General features: G+C 31.4%; 1 protein-coding gene across 2 annotated transcripts; it reads left to right on the top strand.

Annotated features, from left to right (window-relative positions):
• The first annotated feature begins 8,835 nt into the window (after positions 1 to 8,835).
• On the top strand, positions 8,836 to 12,270 carry LOC127792605 (uncharacterized). Of its 2 annotated transcripts, none has more exons than XR_008021168.1 (4): positions 8,836 to 10,951; positions 11,115 to 11,378; positions 11,600 to 11,802; positions 11,884 to 12,270. XR_008021168.1 is itself a non-coding variant. In XM_052323169.1 (4 exons), the coding sequence occupies exons 1-4, from the start codon at positions 9,734 to 9,736 to the stop codon at positions 11,932 to 11,934; spliced, it is 1,653 nt and encodes a 550-aa protein (XP_052179129.1). In that variant the 5' UTR covers positions 8,839 to 9,733; the 3' UTR covers positions 11,935 to 12,270. The 2 variants fall into 2 exon arrangements, 1 of the variants encoding a protein (XP_052179129.1); XM_052323169.1 differs by having other exon boundaries at positions 8,839 to 10,951; positions 11,600 to 11,719.
• The last annotated feature ends 999 nt before the right edge of the window (positions 12,271 to 13,269 follow it).

The following is a 13,269-nucleotide window of genomic DNA, read 5'->3' as shown; positions in this document are numbered from 1 at the left end:
CTAAAATGGTGCCATTTTTGACCAACAATGAATGACAAATCAATGTTGTTTTTAAATTTGATTAGAGAGAAAATTAGAGAATCAAGCCACCATCGCACTACCTTTCCATTTTCCTTCCGACAACTCCATCCTCCCTTCTCTCTTTTCTTCTAGCCCTTTGCGACTCTGAGTCTCCAGTCTCTGATCTCCAACTCCAACAGTCAATTTCTAATTCGATTTGTGACAAATCTATCTCTGTCGACATCGTCTTTAACTCTTTTTCATTCTTTTATCTTTAATTTTTATTTCATCTTCTTTAGTTTTTGTCATCTCGTCTCGACTCGTTGTCATCATCCCACAACCCTCACGACTTGCCGTGAACCTGATCGCTGTCTTTTCCTTTTCTTCATCCCTCTTTATGAGTTTGGTTTTTTCAATTAACCAACTGAATTGAATTATATTTTGGTTTAATTATTTGGTCCGTGGAACAATCGATCGATTTAGTTTGGTGTTTTGGTTTAAATCTATCTATTTGATTTGAATAATTTGATAACTAAATGCTCATTCCTACATAAATGGGGATGTGAATTTTTACTCAATTTGATGGGAATTTAATAAATTTTATCTATTTTAAGTAGGTATGAATTTTGAAATTCTGTCTATTATGAAAGATATGGATTTAGAAAATAGATGTCCCATAAATAGAGATGAGTACAAATATCCCTTAAACCTTAAATTTATTATCTTGCAAGAAGTGATTGGTTAATTGTAGGACACAAATCGAGCGATCAAAGAGTAATATGTCTGTGTCAATTCGATGGGTTGCGAGTTTGATTTTCGTCCCGTGCAAATGTCAAAGATTTAATATATGATTTACCTCCTCTAATATAATCGAAAATACAAATATCGAAATTCGCACAAAAATAATGATTTCAAGAAGTAATTGATTATGGATTTATAACTTTAAAAACTAACTAAAAAGGTTTGGTTTAAACTTTAAATTTTCAAAAACTGTCACATCACCTATCTTGTTAAAACTAATTTTTTTATTTAACAATTAAATTATAAAATGTCAATTTATTGTCAAGTAATGTAACAAATCCATGTGTTTAAAGGTAATTTAAAATTTGACTTTGACTTTTTCTTCACGATAAGTATGTGGTCGTGAATATCAACTTTTTCACATGTCTTAGTGTGAGCGTTTTTTATAATTTTTTATGTAAAAAAGAAAAAAAAAAAAACTAACGAACTCATAATTTTTTATTTAATAATTTGGAGGAAGCCTACGAAAGAATTAATCGGCTATCAACTCTTTTACCTCAATTCAATCGTACTAATTAGTAATTTGGGTGTTTGTTTAATCGATAATTTTTTAAGTTTTCTCTTAAATTTTTTATTTTAAAATTAGAAATGATAATATTGTGTGTGTTGTTATATTTTCTTTTTTCTTATTAGTTGTCACTAACCATTATAATTAAAACCACTTATGAGTCCCCTTATCGTATCGGAGAGTCATGTTTTTGATTTCTCTCAATCCCTTATTCTTGTCTTTGGTATTGATGTAAGCTTTTCTAACTTAGGGATAAGGTTCATTGACTTTTTGGGTGGTATATATAGACGAGACCGTAGAATCTTTTTGTGGCATGATCCCAATGTTTTGTCTTTTATATAATTTTGATGATAAAATTATTAATGATTATTATCTTAATGCACCAAATTAAATGAACTCATATTATTTTTTTAAATTTTTTCATATTAGTTCTCAAGTTTCAAAAATATTTGGTCAAAGTATTTTCCGATATATATGTGTTGTTTATGATTTAGGAGATTAGAAAAATAAAATATTAAATTTTAATTATATCTCAAAATATTGAAAAATGAAGTTAAAAGCAAATTTGTAGCATCTGTCGACTAAGTGGCCATGATCTGTCGATTAAATGCCTTCATTCTGTCGACTAAGTCTTAGGTTATGTTAACTAACAGAATCAATGTATTGATTCTGTCGACAGAAAGCTTCAATCTGTCGACTAAATCTTATATTGTATTGTGATTATGTCGACTAACTCATTTATTCTATCAACTAAGTCTTGTAATTGGTTTGAATCTATAGACTAATCATTTTTTTCTATCGACAGTTTGTGTCTTTGACAATTTTCAATGGCTAGTTTGTCTTCTCAAACGGCTATATTTTTTAATAGGCTCAAGATGCATTATAAATAGAAGATAGATGGATGACTCAAGGGATGCAAAGAGAGTTCATTACAAGAATATAAGTGTTTATTCTTCAAGAGTTTCATTATTTTATTCATTTTTCTCTCAAAGGCTTCACATTCATTTGGTATCACTTGTTTTACAAGCCTTGTGATTTTTTAGAGATCTTGTAATCTAAGAGTTTCATCTCTTAGAATCTATTTTCTGTATTACTTCTTGTATTTCCTGTTAGTTTTGTATAATGACAAATAATTCCAAAAAATGGGGTGAATTGAGATTTGGGTAAATTTTCAATAGATTAAAAACTTATAGCATGCAGGTTACTATGTTTCGAAACATATGGAAATATGTTTCAAAATAAACCATTTTGTAAGTATATTTCGAAATCAAACTTTCTGTCAAGTATGTTTCAAAACATATTATAATATATTTTGAAACTTTTCTCTTTGTTTTGCTTATTTTGAAACTTTTAGCTTTTGAAAATGATTCTTTTGAAAGCATGAACAATGAGAATAAGAAAGTAAAATAGTAAAGCAAATTTGCACACGAGATTTATAGTAGTTCGGCACCCGCCTACTCCACTACTTTCAAGCTTACCCACTTGAAGGATTTGTAAACATAATCACTTTCATTAGCGATCAACGACACCAAGGGTTTTATCACGGTTCACCCTAAAACCTTACACAATGAGTTTTTACGGGATAAACTCAAACTTTACAAGAAGATAAATAACACTTATCTTTTACAACCCAACAATTTGAATGTATTTAAATACCTTACCAAATAATTATTACAAACTTATTGGTATGGAGTGAGAAGAGCTTGAAAGGATGAGAGATTCGGTATCAGTTTGCTTCTCCTTTTCACATCACAATGCACACCAAGGATTAATTGAAAGGATCTTCTTTGAGAGCTTGTCTAAAGGGTTTCGTTTGCTTGTACTTGTGATAAATATCTCTTGTAGATGTGTAAACTTGTGTATGCTTGTAAGATGTGATTCTTGTCTTCAAAAAATTGATATATATATATATATATCAAAGAGATAGAGTTTTGGTTAATTATAATCATTAGAGACAAGATGATAAAGTAAGTTTCGAAACATTCAGGCTTTACAGCTAGATTTGCACCAAGAGACAGAATGAGTGGAAGACGTCTTTTAAAAATAAAATGATTTTGTTTTATTTTTCACTTACAAAATATTTGAAATTAAATCATCAGGGTATGGAGATTCAGTCAAAAAGTGACTTTTAAAATAGCTTTTGATTTAAAGTACGAAAGCATGTCATTTTTTCAAATATTCTTATGATAGAGTTAGATGTTTCAAAACATGCTGTGAAGGTTTCGAAACATATTTCAAAACATGTTAAACAAAGTTTTAAATGCTCTGCTGACAGAGATGACAAAGGTTTCGAAACCTACTATATAGGTTTCGAAATACAACATATAAACTTAGCAAACATTTAAACCTTATCAAAAGACATTTCGAAACATGTAAAGAAACATGGCAGAATCATGTTTCAAAATATAGAAAGTTAGTTTCATGTTTCGAAACATGATGCATGAATTTTGAGATTTTCAAACATTTGAACATTCACGCCAAAAACTAGTTATGTATGTTTTGAAATATGAAAAACTTATTTCGAAATATAAGATTTTCATAAATATTTTTTATTGTAAGATTGATTTTTCATAAAACACATTTTCTTATATATCAAAAAATATGATACAACATTTTCTATCTTGTAAGCTAGAGGGCCTACTTGTGTATAAGTAGGAGGTTTGTAATTTTTTAGTCTTAGACTAGAGGGCCGACTTGAATCAAGTAGGAGGTTTTAGTGAATTGATTTAAAATCCTTAGTGAGAGTTAAGCTAGTGGATTAGACTTGGTTTAAGCCGAACCACTATAAATCCTTTGTGTCTTTTATCTTTCTTGTTTTTTATATTCTTTAAGCTTTGCATTTATTATTTTATATGCTTTATGTTTTAAATCACTAAAGGCTCAATTTGTATAAAAAAGATTTCAAGTTCTATCATCAAGTTTTAAATAACCTAATTCACCCCATTCTTGGGTGTGTGCCATAATATTTCAAACCCAATAGATCCCTGATATCCCCTAAGAGTGTTTGTTGATGTCTTTTCTCGCCAGCTTCCTCATCAGTTTTATCTCATATTCGCTAGGGTTTTTGATATTATTGTGTAGGGCATTTGGTGCTGACCTAATTTAGGTCCCTTTCAAGTTCTTCAGCTTTTTCTCCCCTCGATGTCAAGCTCACCCCATATCTCTTTCCCAAATAACCCCCGCTAGCTCCTAGCATCTGATGGTGCTTTCTCAATGCAATCTGCGTTGTGGGCCTTCTAGGCTCAATGTAATAAGGTTCCCTGGTTTCGTTTTGTTTGGCATGGGTTTGGTTTCCCTTCTTGCATGTTTATCCTATGACTTGCTATTAGGGAATGTCAGTCCACTTTGGATCGGCTCAATCTTTATTTGTATTTCCCTAATCGGTGTTATCTCTTCCAGGTTGTTCTAGAGTGTCACACGCATTTGTTCTTTGCTTGTCCCTTTTCTTAGTAGGTCATCTCATAGCTTAGATGTCAGGTGAAGTTTGCTTAGTTCTAGCAATGCTAGTCTAATGGGATTTTCTAGGTTGCATATAGATGGCATGTCAAATCTCCTTGGGTGGCGGCGGCTTGGATTACTCTTCAAGTTGTTGCTTATTTCATCTAGCAAGAAGATAATAACTGCTGCTTTAGGGATAGTATATGCTCCCTTTCTCAACTTGCCTATCAGATCCAAACCTTTGTGTGGACTTACTTGGCTTCGTTGCACTTCCTTTGTACATTGCAAGGTATGTCTTTTGTCCATTTTTGGCATTTGCAGCCTTCTTGTTTGAGTTAGTTCTTTTTTTCTTCTTTATTTTTATCATGTTGTATTTTCAGATGGTATTGATCTTCTGTTAGATTAGATTTGATCATACATAGCAGGAATTTTTTTTTTTCAGTATCATATTTTTTAAATTTTTACAATCTACTAAACAAAGAAGGAAAAATTGATGAATACCTTTTGACAAAATCCGATTGTCGCATGAGTTCACCTGAAATCACTTTCGATCCAAGAGAATCTCAAGAGAAGAAGGAAAAACTTTTCTCTAAAAGTTTCTATCTAATTTTCTGATTACCTAGGGTTATGTGTTATGATCCTATTTATAAGAAATCCATATAAACCCTAGGGTGCATTTGATTTAGGTTTAATGTGCTAACATTAAATCTTAATTCAATTTTGAATAATATTAATAATTTTATTCATAACAAAATTACTTTATTATTCTTATTTATCCTTATAAAATAAATGCGTCAATATTAGTAATTTCTAAAATTACTAATTTACTCTTCTTTCTTGAAAAATGATTTCTTTTTGAGTGGGACTTTTTAGTTCACAATTAAATTGATAACGAGAATAATCTCCTATTAATTATCGTAAATTATAAGTGACATCTAACAATATGTTATAATCACCTAATTTAATGTGAAGTGGGTATAAAAAATCTTTTACTATGACTTCGTGCAATACGATTACCCTATTATCCTATATCTAATAAGATATGAGATTATTAACAGCTTGTTAAATCTCTTAATTTCATCACTAGTGATTTCAACTTGAAAATATGATATATTAGATTTTAATTAGTATTGAAAAATTCATGCATTATTCTTGAATATGTGATATCTTAAATCTTAATTAGTATTGAAAAACTCATGCATTAAATTAAATGTAATGATTAATTAATTATTAAAGTAAAATTATTTATTATATTATATATTTATTTATAAATTTATAATAAATATAAATATAAATTAAAACTCCTAAATGTGAGAAAGCATGGGTTTTCCAATGCTAATTAAAAATTCTCTTAAAATTTTTAATTTTTAATTTTTTATCTTAAAATTTAATTTTTGCAATGATAAAAAAACTTTAAAAATATAGATTTTGACTTATTTTTCTTTTACTATGCATTAATTTTCTTCCATAGTCTTGAAAATGTAATATCTTACATCATAATTAGTATCGAAAAACCCATGCATTAGTATTGAAAATATGATATATAGATTTTGATTTCTTCCATATTCTTGAAAATGTGATATCTTAAATATTAATTAGCATTGAAAAACCCAAGGTATCATATTTTTAAAACTATAATATATTTATTAAATTAAAATTAATAATTAATTAATCACTACCTTTGATTTGATGCAAGTTTTTGAAGGAAAAAAATTCACTATTGATTGCCACTTGACAAAATACTTTGGCTGACTATCCTATTTTAATATATTATTTAGGATATATAGGATTTAAAGATAATATTTTATACTAATAAATGATTTTTTATGATTTAATTAATAATTTAAGTTGTCTATTCATATTTCACATAAATAATATTTATTTTTGATTGGTTGAGGAGATGACATGACATAAAATATTTATTTTTGATTAATTAATAGTATTGGAAAACCCTTACAAATTTAATCTAAATTTTAGAGACAAAAAATAGTTTGGTAGATTAATTTTTGGAGGGAAAAAATATTTGCAAACTATTATAATTTATTTAATATATTATATAAAAAAAGATAAGATTTTATACAAATGGACGATTTTTTATAACTTAATTAATAGTTTAAGTTGTCTATTCATATTTATCAAAAATAATATTTATTTTTGATTGATTTAGGGATTAATTGATGAGAATATATGATATAAAATATTTATTTTTGATTAATTAATAGCATTGGAAAACCCATGTAAATTTAATGCAAATTTTAGAGGCAATTTTTTGGAGGAAAACTATATGTAGGAAGTTTGCTACTTTATATATTAAGATAATTGTAGGAATTTAAAATATTAATTATTAATTATTAATTATCTAATTAATAATGATAGTGAATAATTAATGTAATTGCATAGAAGTTGCCCAGTTGATTATCCTAAAATGTGTGACTGTTTAGAAGTCTGAATGTCACATTGAAAACTAAATGATGTCTCATTTTAATAACAGTATAAATTTAAAATATTAATTGTCTGATTATTCTAGCTGATTAATAATGATAGTGAATATTTAATGTAATGGTATAGAAGTTACATCCAGCTAATTAGTGATTATCCCAAAAAAATTACATATACCTTTTAAATGAAGTGTTATTTTAAATAATAACGATAGAAAATTTAAATATTAAATTTTTTCTTGAAAAAGAAAAAAAAATCAATAAAAAACAAAAGAGCAAAAAAAAAAAAAAAAATCGTGAAGCTACTGGACGTGAGAGTTATGGCTATATTTACTTTTCTAGTGTTTTAGCTTCATATGGAGCATATTTTTGTTATGTTTTCATTTTAATTACAATAGAAATTTAAAAATTTAATTATTTAATTAATAATGAGAGTGAATAATTAATTTAATTACATAAAAATTGTAATTAAATTAATTTTATTTGATTATCCCAAAATGTGTGACTCTTAGAAAGTGTGAAGGTCATATTAAAAAGTAAATGATGTCTCATTTTAATAACAACATAAATTTAAAATATTAATTGTCTAATTATTCTTTCTGATTAATAATGGCATAGAAATTGCTATTACATTAATTATTATTCTAGCTGATTAGTGATTATTCCAAAAAAATTATGTATACCTTTTAAATACTAATTTATTTCTTAAAAAGAAAAAAAAAACTGATTTTAGGCGAAAAAATTTTGTGCAGCTACTCTTTTACTTTAATATATATTAAAATATGATTAAATTCAAAATCATTCTTGACTAATATGACATAACTCATGGAATACATTTCCCATCATCATAATACCTCAGCTAAAGATTTATCATCAAGTGATGGCTAAAGATTTATCATCAAGTGATTATAAGATTGTATAAGATATCCTCCTCGCAAACTCTGAAATAATAGATTCTATATCTGATGTACACATATCTCATACACCACTAAATTAAGTACATAAACATATGCAATCGTTCTTAATTAAAATAACTATTTAACACCATTGATTTTTTAATCCATCAATTCACATGCATTTATATTATTTCTGGTCTAAGGACTAGTTATAACTACGTAGTCATTGATCAGTGAGTATTATTTTATAAATATTTTTACATTTTTATTTTCCTTATTTTGTCTTGTGTGTTATATCGCAAATTCAAATAATATAAATATTAGATGGATCCTTGTTACTAAGGAAAGGAGATGAATGTGAATGACCAAAGTATGCTTTACTCAACCAACGTGAATCCCAGCACGCTTACTATATTATAATACAACAATAGCATTCAAATTTTTATGGTAAAATGCTACATTCTTCTACTTTGGTTTTGATTCTCATTATCATATCTTATAATTAATTAAATATATGCTAAATAATATTTTCATTAAAATAATACAACAACGATCGATCAACGACGAAAAGAACATTCAGTGCCTAACATTGGTACCGTGGCATTTTCCTGGCTGGGATAGCGTAGACGATTGAAACTTAAGACTGGAATTGGATGATCGTGATTGTAACGTGGGATCGTCTGTATAATAACATCTCCCCTTCCCTGTTTTTGAAGTCACTATTCATTATCTCGATTGAAATTATCCGATTCCAAAATTCGAATCTGCGCTACAATCCTCTATTCCCCGTCACACCCTATGCAGTTGCCGCACTGATCATCGGCCGTCGATCTCGTTCATCGCACGGTCCATCGTTCATCACCATTGACGCCTCTACAAATTGAATCCCTAAAGGCAAAAACACCAAGGGCAGACAGCACCGTTCGCATTTCTGGCGGAACTCAAATTTTGACCAAATTCGCTTACAAATCTTCGCGAATTTCGTAATCCGGTCTCTTTACGATCGCCTTCTCCTCCTTTTCATCTGTAATCAAACAGGGCTTCGAAGCGTTTTCTTGGCTACAGGGAAAATGGAGATGGCAATGGAGGACGCTTTCTCGCATATCGTTCTGGCCTGCGTTGTGGAATCATTTATTGACGTTGACCGAATAGCTCGAGCGGTTCCGAAGAATCCTATACAGGACTCGCAGCGAAGTTGTAAGTTTAGGGTTTGCTACTAGGTATTCGATTTAGGGTTTCGAATCGTCTCTTTGGTTGTTGTTTTCGCCGGTTGAAGCTGAAATTCCCAGTGAAATCAGGGTCTCGAGGGTTTCTGTGAAATTTATTGCTTCTCACAGTCAATTCTGATTAAGGATAGCAACCTTGTTTGTTTATGTTGTTTTCTTTAACTTTCTTTTGTATTCTCCTCGAATCTGTATGCGAAATTTCGGTAAATTCCTTTCTTCTCGCGATTAAGTTCGCTTAGAAAGAAGAAAAAAGAAAAACAGTTTGCTTGTTCTTTGTATCGGATGGACCGTTAATATTGCGGACTTTCTGGAGTTTCACGGTGAATCTTTATCCAAAGCTGGTGTTTCTCGGTGTTATTTGGTTGTTGAAAAATTCTATCTTGTTGGTAGGACCTGTTTAACTGGAAGTTAGGGTTTGAAAGTTGAATGGCGGGAAAGAGGGAATTAGGGTTTCCGAAGACGACTGCTTGTAGTCTAAGGGAACAGTTAGCGAGAACAACTTTTCGGAATGTGAGATTGCAGGGTCATACATATGTTGACCTTAGGGAAGATGGGAAGAAGTTCATATTCTTCTGCACACTGTGTCTGGCTCCGTGTTATAATGATACTGTGTTGTTTGATCACTTGAAGGGAAATCTGCACAATGGAAGGCTTGCTGCTGCCAAAGCTACCTTGCTGAAACCAAATCCATGGCCTTTTAATGATGGTGTTCTTTTCTTTCAGAGTTCTTCTGAGCAAGATAAGCAGTTAGTTGGCTCAAGTGTGGAGCAAATTAGGTTCTTAGACCACCAAATTGGCAATGAAGATGAACTTGCTATTGTTTCTCATGTAGAAAATTTAAACGCCGATTGTGATAAGAATGTTTCTCATGGGAGATCTGGTTGTGATGGGGAATTTCAGTCTACAGGCAATGGTGCAGATTGTGATGACAGTTCACATGATAAACATGGAAGTGATGCTGATTTTTCTGATAACTCACATGTTAGGAATATGAATGGTAATAGGCATTCTTATGATTTGGTTGTTCCTGGTGTTTTGCGTGAGGATACAATTTCAGATTTGGAAGTAAGGTTCTTGGGTACTGGAAAAATTGCTGCTCGGGTTTTCTTGAGGGATGGGGTTCCAAATGGAATTTGTAGGATATGGTGTGAATGGCTGGGAAATAACCAGAATGAGGATAGCCATATGATTCCAGAGCATGACTTTGCTGTTGTCACCTTTGTATATAGTTACAGTTTAGGTAGACAGGGTTTATTTGATGATGTGAAGCATTTGCTTTCTTCTAGTCCACAGGCGGAAATTGAGGACCTTGAGGATGCTAAAAAAAGAAAACGGGTGTCTTTTTCTGATCCAGAGGATATTAGTGAGTCCCTGAGTAATTGTTATGACTCATCAAGTGAAGATCATCAATCTTCCGCTAGTTCTAGCTCAAGGATGCTCGTAGATGGAGATGCTGATCAGTTGCTGCATTCAAGATTTATATCAAGCAAAACCATTCGAAGAGAGTTGAGGCGACAGCAACGTGTAGCTGCGGAAAGAATGTGTGATATCTGTCAACAAAAAGTGCTTCCTGGCAAAGATGTGGCAACACTTCTGAATAGGAAAACTGGAAGGCTAGCTTGCAGTAGTAGGAATGGGAATGGGGTAAATCTTTCTAACAATGTGTCTATGCCCCTTTTCCACATAATTTCTATAATTATGTTTAAATCTTATATTATTTTTGTCCTTGCAATATGATGGTGTTACTGGATAATCATTCTGGCTTCTGATTACATGTTATATTTTGAAACATTTTCTTCATATGCAGGTTTTTCATGTATTTCATATTTCCTGCCTTATACACTGGATACTGCTCCGTGAGTTAGAGATGAGCAACACGCAGTCAGCTGGCCTCAAAGTGAAACGGAAATCTAGGAGGAAGGCTAGACCTAAGTGCAATGGATCTAGGGAGGATGATGAAGAAAAAACTTTACAAAAGCAAGTTCTCTCTGTGTTGTGTCCGGTATGCCAGGGCACTGGTATAAATGTTGACGGAGATGAACTGGAGAAACCAACTGTTCCTCTTTCTGAGGTGTGCAAAATATCAGTAGTTCCATATAATTCCACCCAAGCTGCTTTTCTTTTGTTAAGCAATGTTTGTTTTAACTTTGAATATAAATTGTATATGTATCATTGGTCATCTTTGCTGGTGCTTTTCTTTTTTGATGTTTTTTACTGCAAACTTTTAGGTTTTTGGGAAGTGTATGAGTCATTGTTGATTATAGAACTCTGAGGTCTCCTTGTATATTGCAGATGTTTCGATATAAAATTAAAGTGAGTGATGCACATAGAGCTTGGATGAAAAGTCCTGAAGTGTTGCAGAATTGTTCAACAGGCTTCCATTTCCCGACTAAATTAGATGAACTGGTTCAGGTTCTATGATTTCTGATCAAGTTATTTATTTAGACAAGGATGAAGCTACAATAATTCTGTTCTGTTATTTGATACTCAACAATGTGAGCTAATAATACTTACTTTGAATAAAGAGTGGATTCTTTATGAGTGTTAATTTTGTTGTTTGTGTACTCTACTTACAGGGAGATGTGTCCCCACTAAAGTTGCTGCATTTCTATCGCGCTGATACTTAAAAGAGTTAAGAGAGATATCCTCTGGATCATGCAAGTAACCGTTCCCTTTTTCTTTCTGCAAAATGGCATGTAAATCATTTTCATAGCGAATATCTGTAACCTGTTGTAGATATTCATTTGTGAAGAAAACTTGGAATATGACATTGAACATGAGTAGTTAGTTGCATATGGACAATATCTTCTCTTGTGGATTTATTTATCATCTAACTTTGTATGTATCTGTTGCCTAATAGTGGAAAATACTAGTGTGCATTGCAGGAACTTGTTGACATTGTATTGATGACTAAAGTCAATTGATTTGTGATCAATGAAAGGTTTATGTAGTTTGTTTTCCAATTCTTATATATGATTTGGGATGACTCAGAACCCCTAATGGCCAGGACAGGGTCGTCTTTTTGTGTGCCGTTGTTTTGCGAAGAGGCTGTTCTCTCAATTTTAAACTTAACAACATTCTAATTATAATGGAATACCTTTATCACTGTTATTAAGTTATATTATATGAAGTTAATATGGTATAATTATAACATATATTTGAATATATTTAAACTAAAAATGAGAATAGGGTGGTCAATTAGGCCTAACCTATGAGGGGGATGACCAATACTATTCACGGTACTGATAATTTCCTCATTTAGCGCCAAAATTATGTTTTTGTTACCTAATGGTGATTCTGATACCAGCTTAAATGGACTTGATCCAATGCCCGTGTCCACTCACTCACTCGCATGAATGGGCCTTGCCATGCAGTGTATGGTGGGTTCTTGTAGATCTGGCTGGAGTCAAAACCATTTTATTTTTTGCATAAGGCATAAAATTTCCCCTCAACTTCTAATTTTGCAATACGCACATCTTGAGTCAAAATAAACGTGTGACTTACACGTGGTCTAACTTAAGATAATAGACAAATAGTTGATCGAAACTCTAGTCGTTAACTCATGTCCATTAGTCCGTCGGTGAGTAGAACAAAACCAGCCAGTGAGGAGTAGAGAAACTTGTTGGCGAGGAGAAGAGAAACCCATCGAAACCATCAAATCTCGATGGTGAATCTTGGCCGAAGTGGCAAGAATAGCAATTGGGTCGGTGAACACTAAAAATTGCGTCAGTGATGAAGCGATTTCATTCTTCTGCACGACATTTCAATCCCAGCAAGTTGTTGTCTTCATTATTTTTTGCTTAGGTAATCCTAGTCTCCACCAGGTTTCTCTCTCTCTCTCTCTCTCTCTCTCTCTCTCTATGTATCTATCTCTAGCAGCCGCACAGGGCATCATTTCTTCCATTATTGTCGTCGGTTACTGCCATTAATCTCAGTGACATCGTCTATATATTCTCTTTTGA

The sequence above is a fragment of the Diospyros lotus genome, chromosome 15, assembly GCF_014633365.1.
Source record: "Diospyros lotus cultivar Yz01 chromosome 15, ASM1463336v1, whole genome shotgun sequence".
Taxonomy (NCBI): Eukaryota; Viridiplantae; Streptophyta; class Magnoliopsida; order Ericales; family Ebenaceae; genus Diospyros; species Diospyros lotus.
The sequence above is the reverse complement of the archived record's forward strand: the minus strand, read 5'-3'. Positions and strand labels throughout refer to the sequence as shown.

Excerpts from the sequence above, each read along its gene's own strand:
- LOC127792605 (XM_052323169.1), top strand. The coding sequence starts at position 9,734 with ATGGCGGGAAAGAGGGAATTAGGGTTTCCGAAGACGACTGCTTGTAGT. Across the intron at positions 11,379-11,599 it reads CAACTGTTCCTCTTTCTGAG|ATGTTTCGATATAAAATTAA; the intron begins GTGTGCAAAATA and ends TGTATATTGCAG. Across the intron at positions 11,720-11,883 it reads AATTAGATGAACTGGTTCAG|GGAGATGTGTCCCCACTAAA; the intron begins GTTCTATGATTT and ends CTCTACTTACAG.